Genomic DNA, 22989 nt, shown 5'->3' with positions numbered 1-22989 from the left:
CACAGGCAAATTTATCTCTCTTTACAATTCCCCCCCACACCTTTTATGTTTTCCTGGAAGGGGCCTGCTTTTCAAAGGCTGCAGGCAGGCTGAAGAAAGTACACTTTATATACCAGAGCACAAATTTAAATATGTTAACCAGTGCTGCAAGATACAGGAAGGTGAAAATCTGCCATAACCTTAATTTGCAGCACATCAGTTGTCCTACAGGTACTACTTAGATGAACAGAACACTACTTCACATGCTTTCACATCTTTCCAAACCTTCCTTCACACACCGAAGTTTCTCTGCAGTCCTGTTCAAAGCCCTGTTCAGTGCACAAGCAGGGCTGAAACTGGCTATATGTGCAATAATAAAATTTAGTAATTTGTTTCCCCCTACATTGTTACTATCACAGTATCTCAAATACAAATACCCAAACATTAAAAATTACTCGTTATTCCTGGAAAGTCCTGGTTCTAGGTCGTTTCCTTAGCCTTCTGTCTTTCAAAAAAGAAAACACAATCCCTAACAGAGATGAATAACCTGGAGTCTTGGGAGTCCAGCCATAACTTAGTAACTGAAAAGAGAGTGTAGGGAAATACAGCTTTTATCTGAATAACTTAGATACATCGAGGCTATTACATGCAGCTTTTTTTAGATAAGACTTGTTGGATCTCTGAATTCAAAACAATTTGAGGTATCTATAAATAACAATTTCCTGCTCATGGAGAAATCATAGGACACTGCAATTCTCTTTTATCACTGCTATAAGTCTCCTGTGTTTCAAAATATTCCCACAGGCAAAAGAGCATTTTTAGATTATTTGTCTACTTACCTGGGGTTAGAAGTGAACCTTGGATGTCAATCATTTGCTTTTCAACAAATACCATATGCTATGAAAGCTCTCACTCCTTCTTGCTACACGTTGTATGGAAAGGAGTAACTCCCTAGCAGCTTCTCTTAGATTCTGATTTGTAATGCAAGATGCCTTCAGTTTCTTTTATTTTTAAATATTCTTTTGTACTTTATTAAAAAAACCCCCACGTTATTCTGCTATTCTGATCTTTGCCAGGAAAGGCTAGATTTTAGTTTTATTTTGTTTTTCACACCTGAAAATATTTCAAAAAGACAGATTTTGCACTGCATGGTTTATTATTTAAATTGAAATACATTTTTTTATACCTTCAATAACCAAAAGGCTCCATCACACCTCACTCCTAATTTAAAATAGATGAGAACTTTCTCAATTGCATCATATTTCCTGTTTAAACTTAAAATTACAGTGCTAGAAAAACAACTGCACTTTCTCATGTAGTTACATGACGAGCAGGCTAGAAATCTGGCTTGCTCCAGAACATCTCTCCTTTTGATCAAAAATCTTACCTATTTTTTCTGTGGGAAAAAGCAATTACAGAAATGTTTCCTTCTCTTTATTTTGTTTACACCCTTCTGTTGTTGAGTCCCTTTCATCCATCTTGTTCATTTTCCTGGTTTCTACTCCAGCCTTTTCCTCCTGTGCTTTCCAGTTCTTGTGTTACATATCTCACACAGATTCACAATCAAGTGCCTACATTATTCTTCCTCTGTTTGGTGCCTGTCCAATTCCTGCCCTGATTACTGCTTTCTCTACCAAAATCAAGTACTTCACCTTCAAAGATCTGCCTGTGCCAACAACTTATCTTTAGCTTTATTGGTTTAAAAATGTATTAGGCCCAGTCAGTCCAAGAAATAACTTCATTCTTTTCTTTAGTTACTTAGCTCCAGACAAATCCTCCTAGAACCTGCATATCACTTCAGAGAACTCTTCAATGCTAGCAACTAGATTAGCTTTCTAGGCTGGTCTTTTACTGTAACCATTGAAAATTTTCTTTCTCTAATGATATAATAAAGCAAAAGAGACAAAGCAATGGCCAGCTATATTTTAATTTTAATGTTAAGGAAGGTTTGGTTGTTTTTTTTCGGTTTTGTTTTGTTTTTTTTCCAATCTGTGCAAACCTTCATGGATTTTTTTAATAGTTCTCACAGTTCTAACACTAATAAACAGAAAACTGACAGACCAGAACACTCATCCTCAAGGCATTCAGAGTTTTCCCATTTCATCATATTTATTAAACAAAGTAAATAAAAGGAATCTTAGTATCTAGTACTTAAAACATTTCATCTTTGTGAGGCTCCCATGTCTCCTGCATCAATGCACTAATCAATCTAATCTAATAGATTCTGCAATGCAACAGAACAATGAATAAAAAACTAATATCCTGTGACACTTTTATAAAAAAAATAGTCAGTTTCCAATAAGGAGATAAATTTGTTGTATTCATCCATACTTTAGCATTGAGCAGTAATGGTTAAGTATGTTTATAACAACTGGAAGTTTTAATTTTATTTTTTTTTGCCCACAGTGAGTGAAGTTATATCTGTGGTCTCCTTTGACTTCTTCCTCTTGGAAAAGAAAAATGTGTCTGCTTTCCTTAATTACTGAAATATTGTCTTTCACTCAAAAACAAACAGGAAGATTCTTCTAAAATCCCAATACATTGTTCAACTTGTTCTCATAAGCCCAACTAAACAGTCATATTACATGGCACCTTTCGGGTTTTTTCCTAAATGAAGTGAATAAGAGAGGAAATGGGGAGATGACTCTGTGCCATGTGTTAGGTTTTCAGCCATAAATAACTCAGGGCAGTACTGGTGGTTCTCCTAGGTATCCAGACCAGCTGTGAACACAGTGTATGATGGCAAGACAGGAAGGAAGAAATCAAGAAATGAAGATACAAAGGGAAAATGGAGCTGCTAAAAACAATATTAACTCCACTTCTTGTTCATCTGATTTCAGTTAAATCCAGCTGCTGGTTCTTTCTCAGTACTGAACTGCGTAAAATAAAAAATAACTTTTATATTACAAAGAGGCAGCAAGTAATTTGGACTTTGATGAACTCTCCCACTAAATTTTGAATAAACTCAGCTCAATATTGAGGGTATATGACCATTGTTAAAATGGGTTAGGTCTAATAATTCTATTCATGGGCAAAAAAGGTCTGTGAAAATGGTCTGGTAAGGTTAGCTTCTGAAAGGGGCTGAGCAAGGACTGTTCCCAACACATTTCCATTCCTCCTCGATTTTGAAAGAAACCCTGATTAATACTTGCAAATACTTTGGTTTAACCTGAAGAAGGACCTCTAGAAAAACAAAAAGTATTCAAAACTATTTCTTAATTTTTCATTCAGTGACAGCCACCATTAAGCTTAAAGGGCTATACTTAGTATAGTATAGTCATTGGATAGTCAACCCGCTGTGATCGACTTCAAAAGAGAGACATTTATGTGGTTGTTTTTATAATTTTCTAACCCAGGCTCTGAAAATATGATGTATCTCAAATCAGAAATGCCAAGTCAGAGAAGGAAGAGTTTGTTTGGTTTGGCTGGTTGGTTTTTGAAAGTTTATAATAATAAAAGTTATCACAAAAGTCTTTCCCATTGGTCTGATATTTAACAGTTTCTTTAAGGGACGCTGCAGCAACTAGCCCACAAACAGAAGAAGCTAAACACACACACAAACACACACACAAATAATTCAAAGCTAGTCTTAAGTTTTTGTTTCCACACAGAATTCTAGCATAGGCATTTTTATAAAAATAATCTTAACTCTTTATTTCTGTTTCTTTATCGAGCAGAACAGGAAATAAAGCAGGAATTAAAAGCAAGAGATTCTGGAGAGAAAAGACCAGTTACTTTCTTATGAAGATAGGGGAGAAAGCCCAAAACCTCCTTTTCAGTGGTGGTGAAGAGGAGCAGAGTACTTGTAACTTCTGTGCAGTGGTGGAAGGGAGGCAGAGGAGGAGTCCATCCATCAGTTGGGATGGATTAAATGAAAACTATGGCTTTATAGCAGAAGGAGAGATAATGACTCCAGAAAAACACAGAGAAGACCAAGGCACAGGACAAAAGCAGCAGAGACTTTATCTCTCCAGTCAAGACAGTGGGGAAAAATAGTTTAATTTCAATAAAAGCCTCATTTTAGTCTATCAGTCCCATGAAGTTCTGTGACAAATCAGGCAAGCCCACTGGATTGAAAAACCTGAAAAACCACACTGAAAAACCTAGCAGCTGAAAAGCAGAAAAATACCACATCCAATATATGGTTCCTTTATTTTCACTTGTCAGAAAACTATTTTCTCTTCAGCATCTAAAGCCAACAGGGTAAGTACAAGACAGCTGAGATAAACTCTACTAATCTTGTTATTGAGAGTACAACCTATCTATGGACTACACTGTGTTCCACCAATCTTGCCTCGAAGCAGCAGGAAGCAGCTCTACCTCTCCCCTTCCCTTCCCTCTGTATCATTAAAGAAGTGCTTATTTATGACCAGGTTGTTCCTACTAACCTTCAACAAATTTTCTGATATTCTGGGCAAGGCCCCGGACGCTGCTGGGGAGGTTCCAAGGGTCTTGCTTGATGTGGAGTCGTAGCCTCTTTGGACAGCTGAGCTTTGGTTCCATTTCTTGCTGAAACTCTAAGCAAGGACAAAAATGGTATTTTTCTCCTTAAGCCTCCTGAGAAAGTCACAGTAAGACCTTTTTTTTTCCTAAATGTTTTCACTGCTCAAGGAGTTGGCAACCTATTTAATTCTAGTTAAAGCTACAGTGACAGATCTAACAGTCATCTAAGCTCCCTGTTGAAGTCTAAGGAGAGAGTGAGCAGCATCCCCAAATGTGATTCTTTCAGAAGCACGTACATAACATGGTGCATGGTAACTGGGACCCGGAAACTTTTAGATGCAAAATACTTTCAATCAGAAAATTAAATTTAAACCAGAATTACTTACTTTTAAAAACCCCAAATAACAAAACAAAGCAAAAAAACCAAAACCCCAATCAAACAAAAGAAAACCACAAAAAAAAATAAAAAAAAATTATGTGTTCTTTCATGAATTCAGGCTTTGTAAAACCTCATAACTGGGGTAAAAAACACCCTCTGGCCACCTAAAACCAGTATTTTTTGGTGAAAGACATGTATAGCGTCAATACACCTCACTACTGATATTAATGAAACATTCATTTTCCCATTGAACTTCTTTTTTTTTGTAAACTCAGTCAAAACCCAGTGAAAGAAGTCCTTTCTATTTTTTATTTTTCATGACTTATGATCACCACCATGCTTATTTATACCTTAGACTTAGATTTAAGCAACCATACAAGTGGTAGTAGAGTGTCTAAATTTACATACAGGATATTTCTTTTTAAGCAATCAGTAATATTTATATAAGTATATATTTGGTATAAATATTGCTGTGACTATAAATCTCAAATTATTTATAAATCAACTCAAACATACTATAACTACAAAAATAATAAAAATATGGCATTAGTAAAAAAATAGATCAGGAATGGCTTCAGCAGTTATGACAAAAATGTATTAAAAACACTTGAAATATATATAACAACATTGCTTCTTTCTTTGAAAACCTCAGCAATACAACAGTCAGTTCAGAGTCTAAAATTCAGTTGAATTTGCCATTTTTTCCTACATTATGCAATAAAATACAAGGAGTCAGTTTTCAACCAAGAATTAATATCTATTAAAAATGAACTTCAACAATCAGTTTCTGCAGAATATACGAAGATTAAGCAAAATCAGTCCTTTAACAGCAGCTCAAGGAGTGGACAGCTATGGCCATGGACCCTTCAAGCTGCCTTTTCATTCTCACAGCTAGAATTAATGTTACCTTGTAGGCCTCGACCTGGTGTAAAGTACTTTGTCTGCTCAAAGACCCTCATCACAGCTGGTCCTTTCAAAAGATTGACGATTGAATCGACCTGTTGGGATCAAGGTTCTGTGAGAAAGATCTATTTATTTTACAGCAACAATTAGAAATTGTTTGTGTACGAAATGTGGACTACTGACAAGCAACTTCGGATTTTTTCTTACCTAATGGCTCTAGTTAAAGTAACAAACTGGAGAATGTTAGACTAAATTTAAGGGCCTGTTTAATTTGCAGTTTTGGACTATTTACAGACAACTGAGGGAAAATGAGTAAACACATACCATCTCAGTAAACAGTGGGAAACAAAATTAAAAATAAGTATTTTCTAAAGACATCTTAGCTCAAGCACAGATATCAGTATCAAAGCCAAGAAAAATAATTTCATACTTGACCAAAGAGATGCTCCAAGCAGCTATGGAGCTTGTCCTGTTTATCATGGGAGATTCGAACACTTATGGGAAGCTCATCACCTGAAAAATATTTTAAAATTAGAAACTGTTTAGAAGCTTCAACATGTTTTCCAAAACCTTTGCAGCTTAGATTATCTGCTTTGCACACAGACTGATGCTAACACTGTCAGGACTAAGTGACTATTCTCCCTACATATTTTGCATTTATTAGTTACTCGACAATACAGAAATAGCTCTTAAAGAAAGGAGCACATTCAAAACCCAACTGGTCATGGTTTGGAAGACCTGCTCTAGATGAGCCTGCTTGAGGGGGAGACTAGACCAGATCATCCTAAAAGGTCCCGTGAAACCTCAACAATTCTGTGACCAGAACATGCCTTTCTTTCTTCTGAAGAAAATACTGGAACTAGAATTCCAGACTAAATAGCCAAGTTGTGTGAACCCAACACAGCAGACCACAAAGTCTCTGAAATGCATTCAGTGTGAAGTTTTTATAAGGACTCTACACATAATTCACATCCTAATGTTCTTACTAACTGAATGGTTCTGAGATTTTAGTAATTCGGCAAAAATACAGCACCCAAATTATTTGACATGAAGCTTTTAGCAGCACATACCACATCATTTCCTAAGAAAGTGCAGAGGAGAAGGACTCTTTTAGGTCACTGCCCTGTCACTTGCTCTTTCAGACAACAGGCAATATACCTTGAACTCTTTCAAAAAATGTTGAAAAATTGAGTTTAAAACTGGTTTTCCTCCTTGATGTTGGTTACAGAACAGAAGTAGACACTTGATAATTTACCATCCAAATTTATTCAAGGTTAATCTAGACTCATTTTTCTTGTGTCAGTGAAACACTTTAATGACACTTTCTGTCCTTGATTTTTTTTAGCTCCTTTAGTCCTTACAACCATTATACCTCTTCACAGGATTTTAACTGCAAGAGAACAAAGTGCCCAAAACTCCTGATCTGGAGTTAACCAGGTTAGCTTTGGAACCGGCTGACAATTAAGCCAGCAGAGAGTGTGAGTTTCCCTGAGGAGCAGTATTTGTCATCTAAAGCACTGCATCTGTGCTTGGCTAACAAAGACATGTTCTTTCAGGCACCTCAGCTGGTACTTCAGCTTGATGCTGCACAAGAGTACATCAGATCATTCTTATCTTAAGCTGAAGATATGGACCCTGGGTCTCCTCTTTTATTAACAGTTCATTATGTCCTTCATCCTTTACTCTGTAAATGAAAATGGAAATTAAATTCTGTCTTATTCACATTACTCTGCATAATTCACAAGGTATCTCAGATACCTTGCATAATGTCTTAATACTTTCCTGTTCCAACTGAAATTATCTCTCCTGGTACAATGGACAATAAAACTTATGGCCAGGCCTCATTGGTGGGTCATATTCATAATATGCCCAGTTTTTTCTTTTCCAACATCATTCCCAAATGATACTTCCAGCTTAGAGCAAATTTTTTTTTTTTTAATTATTATTCCCTGAGTATATGACCTCCTTCTCCATGCAGTTAAATTCCATCTCATTCCTATTAGCAGCTGCAATTACTTAAATGCAATTTGTCGTGGCATAAACAAGAATGTGCTTCTATGTGGTCTCACATTCCTTCCTATAAACACACAGAGCCATGTCCTGCTGCCTAGGTGCTGACACTGGCTAGGAGAGCGTTCCACACTCACCTAAAATGCTCCTGACTCTGTGCAACACAATGCACTGTCAAGACATTAAAGACATGAAAAGCACTGACTCCAAGAGCTCTAATACAGTCTATTCACAGAGATAATGGAATGTTGGCTCTCTTTTACAGAAGGATTCCTAAGTGCAGCACTAACTAGGCAGAAGCAAAATTATGCACTTCTATTACTAAGGAGGATGCAATTTTTAAAATAAAAACAATAAAACTGCCAGGCAAATGAAATTAATAAAATTGAATAAAGGGAAAAGAAGACAGATTCATAGATGACTTTTCTAAACATACCTGAATCCATTTCATCACTGTGAAAATAAGAACTGCACTGACTGCTACAAATGCTGGTGAAAGAGGCAATGGAGTTCCTATTGCTGTTGCAGTCGCTTGAAAATAAAACACAAAACAAAAAAATAAATAAAGCCATGTCCTTTAACACAGGCCCTGTAAAAAAAATTTATGGAAATTCTTTCCCTTTTCCCATCCTAAATATAATGATGTGATGGTCTGTGTAATTCTTTATACACAATACAGATCCCTGTGCTTAGACTTTCATTTAATTTGCAGTCCTAGTAAGACTCAGAAGACCGGATTCCCAAAATAGATGCTTCAATTATCTCCCTTCCCCTTACCTGTGAACAAGTACTCGCAGAATCGTAACACAGACTTTGAATGCAAAACAACCAACTTTTCTTGCATGAGTGGTAGTTTTTGAATCTGTGCCCTCAAATGTTTTAGTTACTTCACATTTTCTCCCGGTCCATAGCTAATACAAACATTGAGTCTTTACGACTTATATAACAGAGTCTCACAGTGGGTTTACAAGAGATTTGATTCATTTGAATAGCACCAAAACTGAAATTACAAACTGTTTTCCTTGTCAGCCACAACAGTTCATGATCCCATCTCTTCCAGCTGTTCCTTTTTTTAGAGATGTATAGACATTTACATCTGTGGCTTCAGTCAAAACTTCTATGCATATGCAATCTCACTCACATTGGTCTAATAGGGAGATTTGGGGATTTAAATGTGTAATTTTTTTTCTGCTCTTTTCTCTCAAAAGCAATTTGTTCTGTACAGAAAATACAAGGAAATATACCTACTCCTGCAGCAAAACCAGAGTAAAATATAGACTTTTGTACTAAAAATCCTATAAAGATACATTTGAATTCAAAGTCTTCAGAGCTGTGTAGCCATATGAAAATAATTTAGTTTCAATGCAGGAAATGCTTAAGTAATTATCCAGCAGAGGGAGTCTTAAAAACCCAAGTGAATGTAAGATAATGTAAAAGTGTACCGAAGGGAGGTTTATACATAATGATATGGGTCTTGTTTTATGATTTGGGTGTACCCATTCACCAAGATTAACATATCCATTATTAAAATAACACTGCAGTTATACATGTGCTCCCTGTTTGTTTTCTTTATTTGTGTAGATGCAGAAGAGACTTTTCACTAATTTAGGGAGAGTGACTTACATTTCCTGGCTCATGTACATGTTTTGGACCTGTAGTCAACGAGGTAAACGAACGAGTTAAACTTCTAAATGAAGCAATATGATGTAATTACAATCATAACCATTAAGTAGATGAAAAGACATCAGTAACAACATGTTCCTAATAGTGGGTGAACAGTCCCAAGGAGCATTAAAAATTTCTGGCTGGATATTAAGAAATGTTTTCTAACTAACTCTATTCACTTATTAAAGTCTCCAAAGGGGAGATGAAGGTTAATTAAAACTGGGTTGTGCAAAGCATGAGAAAATAAAACACAAGAAAATGAGAAACAGATTAGATGCATTTGCTGTATCATTCTGCATGACTTTTGTGTTGTTTTGTAAGGTTTAGGAGACCCTATACAAAATGAGAGCATTATGATGGCTGACATTAGGCAAACAGTTCCAGTAATAACCACTGTGGCATTATGAGAGCTGGAGATTTTAAGTATTGACTAATACAATTATTTAAGCAAAGAAGAAACCATTCTGATCTCACTCCAACACTTGTCCTTAATGCACATATTTTATGATTATTCTGTATATAAAACCCTAGGTTTTATTATTCCTACACAGCCAGGATGGACTATAAAGGAGAGGAATCAGAATAAAGAAAATGTTTTGAACAAAAAGATGCTCATGTCCTGGGTCACACCTTCTATCTCCACATACAAATCCTGTGCCAGCTGGGAAACCTCTCAACAGGAGCAGGCACACATCACTGGAGCAGCTCATGAACAGTCAGTTTGACACACCATGAACATGCAGGAAACTCTAAATTAGCTTCTGCTGGACCAAGAACTTTGCCTGTGTGTTCACCACGGTAAGAACAAAATGAACTTAATTTGTGCAAACTATCTCTGTGTTTACATCTGTGTTGTTCTCTTTCCACTCTGATGGAGAGTTCGTATCTACCAGACTGCAGTAATCAAATACAGCTTAGGAAAGAAACCTCAGCAACAGAGTTCTGTAGCAGAATGATAAACCTACTGAGATTCTAATTTCTGAGCATGATAATGATACTGAACAAATAATGAACCCTCATTTTACTTGCAGCTAAAATTTGAATTTCATTTTTATATCATTAGTCAATTTTCTCTAAGCAAGAGAGTATCATCTATATAAGAGCTATACTTGCTATAATTACTCCTTCCTTTTCAAAATTATTCATATGCTCATTCACAGTCACAGTACGCATATCAAATTCTAAAGGTGAGTTGACGCTACAGTATTTAGAGTGAAAGAAGATGAGAAATATATGTTGATAAACAGTATATTTTTCTTTAGATCAGGAAGAATGGTGGCTCTATCACCTTGCTTTCCATGGTAGATATTTGGTTTGTTATTGGAGACATAATAAGCAGCTATTTCTAGTTTTTGTAACACAGGTAATCTAAAGTAAAGTTTTACATCTTTGGTTGTGATAGCCTATCCAGATTTGGGCAACCAAGATATAACAACTAATCTGTACTCATAAGACTTTATTTTACACATCCTGAGGCTAGTTACTCCTCCATCAGCAATGTCAGAATCATATTCTAATAGTCTTCATAACCACTTCACACTTTACAAGCTTCCATATTTGATTCAGTTGAAAAATAAAAATATTATTAATAAAGTTACCTGTAAGAATCCCTGTTACTGATGGTATCATGACCAGAATCCTCTTGTTCATCACCTGTTACACTGAAACAGACTTTCTTCCCATTCCTTTCACCCTTTTCATTATCACTGTCTGCTGGTATTAAAGGTTCAGGTGTTTTACGTTCTGATTTGGGAGAATATGTTATTGAAGAAAGAAGGCTGTGAAACACACAAAAATAAAGGCAAATTCATGTTTTTCAAAAGTGAGCTAGCAACAGGATAACATTTCTCATCACCATCCTCCAATTATTATTCTAAAATATGTGAAGGGAAAATCTTAATTCAGTCAATATGTATTTGAAACAAGGGAAGGAAGTGACACATTCTGTTTTTAAAAAAGTCTAACAGCGAAACCCATTAGCCTTACCAAATACTTATTAGTGTATGAAACCAATGATTCCAGCTGGAGAAGAAATACAGCACATTCTTGGACACTTGGGGTCAAACTGCATATTAACATAACTATTTTTAAATATGAATCCTGCACTTCTTAGCACAAATCAAGAAAACAAATGGCAGTAACTGTATGTCTGTGAAAAGCCTGTATTTTCCCAATTACTACTGTACAAGACATGCCAGTGTGCACCACACACCATTCTACTAGGGCATTTTAATGATCTTTATTAACATCTCTGTGTACTTCATGACATTCAAAGTGTCTAAGCCATTATCACTAGTAAAACTGATGATTAATATACAAGTGTCTGTGACAAGCACAAAAGTGACATCCAGCCAAGAAGAGAGAACAGTGCAGATTGCTACTTTTAGAACACGCAGAAATACTGGCAGTGAAAAATTCATGTTCTTGGATGATTAATTCATACTGAGATGCTCTAATTTACTTTCAAGATCAGAACAGCAACAATGGGCCATTGTCCTTTAATTCCTATTGCTCAAACACTCCATTAAAATCACACTTTCAAATTAATATTTGGACTTCAAAAACAGCATTTTTCTTGCAGAAACTATTTGTTAACTACCTGAAATCAGAGGACACTAAACTTTTTTTCCCTCCTTGAATTAGTTAGAAATAGTAGCAGGGTTTTATTGAAGGAGCTGTCAGAATGGTCAACTGGCAAACTTTCTACCAAGTATATGGCAGGATTTAAAAACAGGTTAGATCTTCTTACATTAAATTCTTACTACTTATGGGAATAGACAGATTTTATCCCACATATAGTTAAAGATACTGACCTGAACTGCAACTAGAATACAGAAAAATGATACTAAAGGTATCATTTCACTAGAATTTAAACTCACCCCTCCACTAGACTGATATTTTTTGGGCTACATTATGCCTTAACACTTCAAATCGTAGGAAATCATAACTCATTTCTTTCCAGTCACTGGCAAGCATAATTCCATGAGTACAGGAAGAGAGATGGGACCCATATTTTGCATCAGTGTTCAGTGTCAATCTCATGCTAGAGCACATGTGTTTTTGAACTTGTCCTAAAATAAATGTGTTATGGAAGCAGAAACCCTTGGAAAATAGTTCTTTATACCTGTAAAACTTTCTCAGTAAGAAGGATCTAAGGGATTCAAAAAAAAGATTGGACAAATTCATGGCACAACTTTCTAACACTGCTCTTAAACCAAAAAGACCATCTAGTTCTGCCTGCTGAAAGATAAGGACAAAGATAAATCTATACTTTTGCTTGTTCTTATGTCCCCACTCTCATCCACTTAAAAATAAAAGTTCATTCTAGTAACTTCTTGGGGATTTTGTTGTTGCAAGAAAATAATCAAGATTAAGAAACAAGTATAATGAACTGCAATTTCAGCTCCTGAAAGTATCTTCCCCGGAGTAATTATTTGTCAAGACAGACAGACTATTATATCCCCTTCTTTTATGTGACTTTTAGTCACTGCTGCCAAGAGCTCAGTAAAAGACTGATTAAGGTAGCTGGATCTTTTCCTAAGGGGGCTTTTCCATTTCTCTCAGCAGGCAGGCTCTTTTTCTAAGGAAAATTTTTTTGCTGAACCATGAACGAAAGATGGAACTTTGGATTACCAAGTTCTGGAGAAAGTAGTTACTGAAGTCACTGATGTGCTCTTAAAAACTCAGTCCTGGGAGTTTAAAATAAAAACCTGGATACATCCCCTCTCCAATAATCATGCTTTAATGCACTTTTCTTTTTCTTCTTAAACACAACACATGCACAATACACTTTCTCCAGAGACGGGCCTACCCCAAACTAAATTACCTTAGATATCTAGCTCTCAAAGGAGAAACACATGCATGAATAGTAACTTACAGCTAGAGAGTCTCTATGAAAAACATTTCAATGAAATTGAGAAATTTAAATCTTAAAAAAAGTCCTCATCAGTGGAAATTAGTCCTATGTGCACCCCAAGTCAACATAACCCTGACAAACAAAACCTGCTATGGTTAGTCAAAGAATTAAAAATGGCAGTAACAAAAAACCCTCTCTGCCTTTTCCTCACTCTACAGAGGCTTGAAAAATGTTCAAACCTCTTGTATGCTCCTGAAAGACATCTTTCCAAAAAAGAGTTGGGATAGTGGGAAAGCACTGAGTGCATGAGAAGCAAGAACCCAGCAGAGTCACTATACAGAAAACAATTCGAAAACTGACTTATTTCTGTGAAACACCTAGCAGCAACGTGGGGTATCTGAAGCATCACTAAAGAAGTATTGGGATACCATTAAACTATTTGAATGTGAGCACAGTAGAGCCTGGAGAGGCTGTGGAAAGGGGATACATATTCTGTGTGTATTTCTCTCACTCTCTGTCAGTACTACATCACTTATGCAACTAAAACTCATCAGCAAACCATCTCATAAACTCCTGTGCAGACAATAATTAGGAGTACAAAATCTCCTCTTAAATGTTCCCTTGCCATAAGCCACAGGCTCTCAAAGACCTGCTCTTCAGATGAAGCACTCATTTTTCAATTCACTAACAGACAGCAGAGGTTGAGCAGACAACACTGCCCCAAGATTTTGTGAGCTGAAACACAGACCAGTACAGACCTCAACACAGTTACTAGAGCAGAGACCTCTAGTAACATGCATGAGCAAGTTTTCCATCAGTAAGTATAAACAGTACCAGACAGTCATTCAGTAGTCCAATTTTTCTGTCACACAATATCAATATAAATCAAAAATGGTGATAGATACCATGTTCATATCATTCATCCTGAGAATATTAAAATAATGAGGATTGTTTAGGATAATAATAAACTCAATAAAAAAGACATCAATTTTATTGTTACTATGACACAACAGAAAAAATAAATTCTATTGTCTTTATAAAAAGCACAAAATCAAGCATTTCCTCCCAGCTATTTAAGTATGAAAATTTCTAATTAAAGCATGGCTGTTGGATTATCTATTGTGTCACTCTATCTTTTGTTTCTTCAGTCCTAAATCTCAAGAGTTAATTAGCATCTGTAACTATGTTCTAATATACCATGTACCTCAGGACTGCTCACTCTTCCCTGTTCAGCACTTTTAAGTAGGTCTCTTAGCTATCCTGTTTCCTTTTTAGAACTGCTTTCCTCTACAGTAATTACTCACTGGCAGCCCACTCAATGTCCATGAGGAATAAAGCATGAAAAGTCAAAGTCCCAGTCTTCCTATCAGGCAAAGGTAAAATTTGCTAAATACATCTGCCTACCTTATACAAGATCAGCTACAAGGTCACTGTACAGAAAATTCAGGAATTAAAATGTGAACCTTTGTGTTTGTACACAATTTTTCTGTGTGTGTATTTATATATACATTTATACAAAAGAAAGGCTCAGAATTTCCTGTGCTTTTGCATCACAAGCTCAAGGGAGTGGAAAGGAAAGGTGTGGCATACTGGCAAGTGAACTTCCTGAAGTATTGACTAAAATTCCATATATAATATTTTGACTTCCATGAGGAAGAGAGACAACATAGGCTTTACAGATAGTCATTTCGAAGTGCAGCCAAGCACTGAAAATATCATTAATTTATTTAATTTACTTCATCTTCAGCATGACAATTAGCAGAACTACGTAAAGGCACAGGAAACAACATTTTCTTAAAAATACTGAGTCAACTCTTGCTTTCATTCCCATTGCAGTATGTGATACGTTACAGTTACTTATAATAATTACAATTACTTCCATAACTATTACAAGGAGAATATTATGAAAACAGTAAAAAAAAAAAGAAATCCCACCTTCAGTCCCACATGAAAGGACAAATCACACCACAGTCTTCAAGATAACATCAGAAACAATGATACACCACTTATTAAACTGGAGATCATGACAGATTGTATTTTAAGCTCAAAATATTTTGCTGGTTTTGTTTTCAAAATTAATTTCCGACATTTGCATTACATATGGAATCTTTCAAAACAAATATTTCTTATACTTCTTCATCCTTATCCCAAGTAAATAGCCCAGGAGTCAACTCTCTTATTTAGCTAAAGAAAAAGCAAGTTATAAATCCTTGTCCTGAATTAGGACTAACTGTGATAAGACTCTGAGTCTCCCACATTCAAGCCAAATGTCCTAATCACTCAAGGGTGATTAGGCTCCCCCTAAATCCACAGCTCTTCCTTAAGGTCAATTTGGTTTTGAAAAATTTCTAACAAATTAATGTTCTCCCTGTAGGTGAGTAATGTCTTACCAAAAATTCACCTGTGGGACTATTCAGCAATACCTGAAGAGTTCAATAAAGGCCATTTTTATACCCCTTTGTTTCCATTCTTAGTGAAATTGTAGCTGACATTGTATGCCTCATATTTTCCTCACTTCAAATTAACTCACTTTGCCACATTATAAAGAAAATCTACAACTGGAAAAAAACCTACAAACTGTGGGGAAAAAAGTCAGGTATGCTGTGAAAAAGATCAAAATACAGCATTTACCTGCACTTAAATTTCTTACTTTACTTTGATTCTGTCAGAAGTCAGCATTGAATCCTGTGCTACACAGAAGCATTGCCCAGATTTATCATTATCTTCTGTGCAAAAATCAAAGGCAAGTCCAAATGGTAACATTTACTTACTCATCTATTTGGCAGACACAGGTTTCCACCTCTTTCAGTGCAGCTTGTAATTTGAACAGCAATTTTTGATAGACATCTTGCGTTTCTAAGTCTTCTTCTTTTAAGAGGTACCTCAGACCATGGCCCTCTTGCTGGCCAAGAGACTGTCCTGAAGGGGCAGCCATAGTAGTAATGGTATGTTGCACATAAATCATGGGATTCAGTTTACCTGGGAAAAATTCAAAGCAATTTCATCATTATCTTTTTTTCAACATACATTTTGAAGTTAGTAAAATACCTAACAGACACTGAAATATTTTTCTGTTTAAAATTCATGTACTTATTTAATTTTGTATTTTATTTGCATTTCAAAGTCAAGGTATTTAGGAAAAAATAAAATTGTGAAATTGACTACTCATTATCATGCTGTAAAATAAAACTAAAATCAAAAGAAGGGTGATTTCAGAAAGACTTGTCCTCAATTTTAATATCTGGGCTATAAACCTAAAGTGATTACCTTTTAAGACTCTATATCAGAAGCACTGGAAGTAGCTCTTTCAAGCTCAGTTAACTTACCTTGATCAGTGTTCTTATTCTCCTTCTCATGGGAAGAATGTTTTCTGCTGTCTAACTGTACACCAAAGGCACTACCAAGGGAAGTTGAGGTCTTAGGGTAAGACACTTCCATCACATTGATATGGCAATTGGTTGGACAGAAATCACTGCTGTGAAGTGGTGAAATCTTTGACTTAGCTTGTTTGAAGGTAGGCCAAGCTCTGTTTTTTAATACTCTTGAAAACTAGAAGTAAGAAAGAAAACCAAATTTAGATTATCAGCTCTTCTCTTGTTTGCATGTAGCTAACAACTCTTGTGTACCTATCTAGAAAATAAAAGCTTAAAATATTTCAGTCATCCTTGACTTAAAGTGTCTTGACTCCATAATTTCCATCTTCCTCTAAAAGGGAAAGAAAAATAATTTTTATTTTACATTTTTAAGGGGTTGTTTTTTGAAGCAAATTTTGTTTTAAGACATAGAAATAGCTTTATAAAAGAGAGATAGAATTTATTTCCCATAGAACATAACAAAAATTAATTGTCTTTCTGGGGAGCAAGTCTGAAACTGCTGTACAGCTCATAACATTTATAAACATCTGCAGATGTTTTCAAGCCAGTATTTTCCAAAAATGAAAATGAAAAAAAATCCATGAAATTTTTTGTCTGAAGCTATAATGAAGACAAAATCAGAAAGTATAAATTCTGGATTTCCTGATCCGGAAGGAGGAAGTCCTCTTTAATTATATCTTATCCTCCTGCATTAGGAGAAGCATTGTCAAGGGTTGGAGGGAGGTGATCCTGTTCTTCTCAGCACCAGTGGGGCCTCCCCTCGAGTCCTGAGTCCACATCTGGGCTTCACAGAAACAGACACGGGCACACTGGAGAGAGCCCAGTGGAGCTGAGCCCTCTGAGATGGTTCAGGGACTGGAGCAGCTCTCCTGTGAGGAAAGGCTGAGAGAGCTGGGACCCTTCAACCTGGAGAAGAGAAAGCTCAGGGGAAAACACATCAATGTATATGAATGCCTGAAGGAATAGGGCAAAGAGGACAAAGCCAGGCTCTTTCCAGGGCCAGTACCAGAGGCATTGGGCTCAAATGTAAACACAGGAGTTTCCTCTGAATGTCAGGAAACACTTTTGCACTGTGAGGGTGATTGAGCACTGGCACAAGTAGCTCAGAGAAGTTCAGGGAAGAGAGGTCAGATCTCCCTCCTCAAAGATGGTCCTGGGCAATCATCTCTAGGTGGCCCTGCTTAAGCAGGGTTGGCAGGACCATACCTGCAGAGGTCCATTCCAACCTCAACCATTCCTCCATTTTGAGTGACATTAGGAAGCAGACGAGCACTAGTACATAAAACTGCAAAAACCCCATTTTGCAGATGTTCCTAGCCCAGCACCTCTTCTCCCCCTATATATCAGCTCAGCAATGAGGAATGTTTTTTATGGTCTAATTCTAACATAGTGCTTAGCCACATCTCCTTGACTCTAACATCCTAAATGTTGTGCAGTGTCTTGAATAGGCTTAGAGTTACTTGGCTTTTAAGATGAGAAGATGCCAACCCAAGATGGTGAGAAGGGAACTGGACACTCAACAACTATATCTACATCAGAATCAAGTCATCTGATCAAGCTCTTCAGTTGGAATAGAGATTTATTTGTCAGTCACAAGTAGGATTTTTGTCAATATGTGTCATTTTCAGTGCAGTTTGTTGTCAGGAAAGATTTTTTTCTGGAAAGATGTAATCAGTGTTTTAATCACAATATCTCTCCAGTCAAAGCACACAGACCTACTTCAGCTATGAACCCCAGCTCACGCATATTTTCAAAGTTAACTTGCAAAGTTTCTTCACTAATAAATGTCAGTAAAAATTCAAATCAGTCAACTTTTACTAACGCTTCAGTTGAATTAAGACATATCCTTTCTGCAAAGTAAGATGTTTCTGTACTCGGACTTGAATTTCTGTTTATTTTGGTGTCATATCACTTCAGCCTGACGAACACTTGTTGGGATAATTACATTTAAATCTTTAGATCACAACAAGATCTGGAGGGTTACAAGAAATCCAATTATGGAGTTGTTCAAAGGCTGAAGAATGCACAAATTGTTAAGAAGGCTACTAAGGACATTCAATGATGAAAATGTTTCTGCAAGCAGTACATATTTCACATCTCAATCTCCCACACATCCTGCTCCAGAGAGACCAAACACTGGCTATGATTTAATCAGGTCATAAGTCAGGACCAAAATTCTTTTCATATATGTGTTGAGAAACATCTGGGACTCATGGCACTAGAATCGAGGTCTATTAGGAGCAAAATGTTCTGATAATAATAATAGTAGGAACTGCAGAAATCCACCAGATTTTTATTTATAGAATTCGAACTTTCACAGTAAAACCAGCAGCCAAGCTGGGCTCAGGCACTCCGAAAGTCTCCTGTAACTATGGTTACCTTTACCTTGCCAAGAAAATGACACATCTATTCCTGAAATCCACTGCATTACTAATTGTCATTAAAAGCTATAACTGTGAAACTACTGATTTTTGAGCAGATGAGATTTAAAGTACATCTGTATCAGGAATATCTGCTTCTAGACAGTGTAAGAACTATGAAAACTTCCCAGAGGCTGTTTGTTTCACATCCAGCAAGCACAACAAAATTTGATTTACTGTCTTGGCCTCCTCTATAGAGGCTATATATCACAGTCAAATTTTTCAGCTACAGAAAACATATAAATCACCTGCATGTTACTTGAACTGTAACAGTTAATATAAAAACTAATTAGTTTTGGTGGTTTTTTTAAATGATATTTTTAATTTTAACCAAATTGGAAACATGGAGGTTTTTAACTCAGGCAAACACTAGAGAGGTCAGATTTTTGCTAAAGCAAGATCAGGATTCTTTTGATGTCTCCATTTGCACAACTCAGTTTATTCCATTTCATTTTAGAGAGCACCTGGAGAAGTCTGACAAGCTGCTTTTTGGCCTTTGTCCTACTGACTACTAAGCTACAGATACTCCTAACAGTTCTCCCTACTTTCCTTTGAAAACTGAAAAATCATTATCCAGTCTTTTAAATGCAGCTTCTGCAAATGTGTGAAGCTTCACAGCTCACAGTATTCACTTTCTTTTTCCTTTGCTTTTTTTTTTTCTCTTTTCAAATTTTTATGTATAAACTCTCAGAACAGACCAGTTTCTACACGTCACAACTCAGATCCCGAAATGAGGTAAGACAGGGCAGACCCATGTTTTTGCAGACATTTTGAGCCTTCTTCAAAGTAATTCACCTCCCCACAATTAGGTTCCATGAGAGAGGAACGAGGGGTCTGGATGAGAAAATGAGTTTGCATTAACAAAATGGCACATGGTTAATTCATTTATGCCCTGCTTGGTTAAACTATAGAGAAATGCACCAACAGCAACTAGAGGTCATAGTCTGGGCTATTTATTCATTTACGTATGTATCATTAATTAAGATCTCAAGCATATGAAAGTCAGTGCCTTCTCCACTTTTCCATGCTATTATGTTTTATTAAACCAAGCAAAGCTAATAAATTACAGAGATGCTACCATTAACAGATGCTAGGGTCTAAAAGTTGAATAAAAGGGTTAAAATTTGGTATTTGACTTGCACTGGAAAGAAAAATAAAGTAATTCTGTTGTTATTGCTACATTTTTGGTTAACATCTGCAAATTCACTAGAGTATTGGTTCAAGACATTTACAAGAATGACGGCCCTTTTGCGGAAATATGCAGTTGATTGTCTCTACGACTGAACACAGCAAACAAGAAAGAATACAAACTACCCAAATTCTAAAAAGGGATAAGAAAGAGAATGGCTTGAAAACAATTGATGCAATTACTCCATTAAGGCATTCATGCTTCAAAATAGCTAAACTTTCAGCCACATTTTGTCACTGCCATAGAGACTCTGAAGAGCTATTCAAACTGTACCACATTCCCCTGTTTTATTCTTAAAAGACAAATATAATCAAGTTTAGAACATGCAGGTCATACCTTTTTATAGCTAGAGATTCTTCTGTAGATATGCTCAATTTTCTCACTGCAAATGACACTGAATTTACTTTGAAGTTCAGTGGGGATCACGTCATTTAAGGAATTGAGGCTGTTGCAATTCTGCACAAAATGTTCATCGCTTTTTGCCAGTGCTTCAAGAATCTAAGATAATAAAAACAAGAAAAGCATATTATGAAATTAAGTTGACTAAAATTTCCCCTTACTGATCATCTCTTATAACTAAAGCTGAAAGGCCTGATAACACTACAGAAAATGGTGCACAACAACAATTAATGAAGCTTGGGACGCAAAGAGGTTTTCTTGAATCTATTCCCTGCTAAATTATACCATAAGTATTTTTGCTTGGCTTCTCATGACATTGTTTGATAATGGATTTACTACTAATTTCCTACTAATGTAACCACTATGGCTCCTCTGAAATACATTATCTGCTGTATTTACTTGATCAGCACATATTATGCAGAGCTGCTGAATTAATTCATTCATTACTTCTAGAAAACCTTCAGTTTGGCAGAATACTAACACATTGAAAAAGCACAAAAGAAAACTGAGTGCTATCCTCTTGCATATTCTGCATAAAAAGGCTAGGAAATAGGGCACAGTATAAGCAGTACTGCCCAGCAAAGACTGAAGCCTTGTTATAATGGTGAGAGAAAACTAATTAAAAGGCATGTTGAAGACATGAGGGTAGTATATAGCCTTTATAGATATTTCAGTAGATCTTGGTCTTTCTTTCATGTTTTATTTGATAATTAAGAAACAAGGGAGAGGGGCAGGAGGAATGGAAGACTTTGAAGATCTTTTAACCTTTTTTTAGATTTAAACGCTCAATTTATAGTAACAACATAACTCTTTTTGCCTCCTGAGCACACAATTATTCTCCAAAACATCAAAGAGGTAAAGGTGACCAATTATAAGGTATCAAATGAAAGACATGCAATCATAAGAGTAAAAAAACCCACAAGTTTCTCCACTTTCTCCACAACAATCATTAACATACAAAAAATGCTTCATACCTTTGCAGTCAAACTGAAAAATCCCTTTGGTTCAATCATTTTTTCTAAGACATGGCACTTTATTCCAGCTGTGCTGTCATACTCATAAACCACTCCATACTCCAGATGAACATTGTCAACAGTCAGACTCACATGATCTTTCTTCCCATCAATTATTGCCATAGTGTTAAATTTGTCAATTACCTCTAGAATAAGTAAAGTAACACAAATCAGTTTACAAGTCCTGGCCATTAAAAGAACTACAAAGGACACAGGCAAACATTCTAGAAAGGGGTATGTTCTGACCATTCTATTTAAAAACATTTATTTAAAAACCTGGCTGAAAAATATAAAAATCAGAACACCAGTAGATTTGTAGATGTTAAAATACTGGACTGCAAAACAGGCATTACTCTTTCTTTACAAACTGTTATTTAAGGGAGTAATTCCATTCCATTTATAATCCAGAGACATTAAGAAGGACCCAAAAAAGGGAGAACTGCGAATTTCTAAATAAAGTAGAAGAATATCGCTATGAAAACTGTCAACATTCAGAAATTAAACCTCAATAACTGCATTTATGAATGCACAGTTCACATATTAACTGTCTCTTTAATTACAAGTTGCAGATGAATGCAGTTTTATCTAAATGTTAATTGCCTGAAAATAATCTGAAGGATAGTAGTTTTTTTTATTTCCCATGCAGTAATGACTAATGTATCTAGTTTGCCATAAATGATTACTAGTGGTGAAAATAAATCAGCTAATGCCTAGGTTTATGTTTCTTACAAATGAAAATAAAGAGATTTTCCCCAAAGTGTTAATGGAAGTATTTTCTTTAAATGGGTAAGATAGTAGCTTTTAAGGAATACCATGCTAAATTTATATGTCTAGAATACATAAGAAAACAAATCCTTATATTAATCACATCTTAGGATCTGCTCAAAATTTCCTCTCCGCAAACAAACCCACTGTCTAAATTTTCCTTGTATTATAACAGCATTCTCAGCAACAAGACCAAGCAAGCATCACATACCTTCCACTTTACAGTCAAAGGCATCACCTCCATCATCTCCAGAGGGTTTGGTGTTTGCTTTCTGAAGATCTTCCTGCGCACTTTCAATGCTGTTGTAAACCCACTGTATAGAATCTTGCTAGAAAAACAACAAAAAATACACAGGTAGAAAAAGCTTTGCAAGTGCAACTGATAGCAACTATTTCACTATTTTTAAGGCATAAGTTAAAAAAAAATCCAGAGAATTTTGGCAAGTTATTTTTTTATTACAGCATATATTGTCATGAGACAGTATGAAGTCTCTGACAGCATGACATCCATAATTTTTATGTCTCTGCCAAAAATAATTTAAGATAGTTCAAATCAAATTGCAGATTGAAAAATATTTTTCTCCAAGAAATCAT

The 22989-nt window shown here is 35.9% G+C and overlaps 1 protein-coding gene across 2 annotated transcripts in view; it reads right to left on the bottom strand.

Moving 5' to 3' along the window:
* Window positions 1–22989, bottom strand: part of PREX2 (phosphatidylinositol-3,4,5-trisphosphate dependent Rac exchange factor 2) — a 168750-nt gene that overhangs the window by 56636 nt on the left and 89125 nt on the right. For both annotated transcript variants that reach the window (XM_064388503.1, XM_064388513.1), the window contains exons 21-30: window positions 22607–22724; window positions 21592–21776; window positions 20555–20716; window positions 16562–16784; window positions 16007–16214; window positions 10978–11157; window positions 8151–8245; window positions 6135–6217; window positions 5709–5799; window positions 4368–4496 (exon numbers count right to left, since the gene is read on the bottom strand). In XM_064388503.1, coding sequence (XP_064244573.1) covers window positions 4368–4496; window positions 5709–5799; window positions 6135–6217; window positions 8151–8245; window positions 10978–11157; window positions 16007–16214; window positions 16562–16784; window positions 20555–20716; window positions 21592–21776; window positions 22607–22724 — 1474 coding nt within the window. The remainder of the gene's footprint in view (window positions 1–4367; window positions 4497–5708; window positions 5800–6134; window positions 6218–8150; window positions 8246–10977; window positions 11158–16006; window positions 16215–16561; window positions 16785–20554; window positions 20717–21591; window positions 21777–22606; window positions 22725–22989) is intronic.

The sequence above is a fragment of the Passer domesticus genome, chromosome 1 (genome assembly GCF_036417665.1).
Source record: "Passer domesticus isolate bPasDom1 chromosome 1, bPasDom1.hap1, whole genome shotgun sequence".
Lineage (NCBI taxonomy): Eukaryota > Metazoa > Chordata > Aves > Passeriformes > Passeridae > Passer > Passer domesticus.
This window is presented reverse-complemented; position numbering and strand designations above follow the sequence as displayed.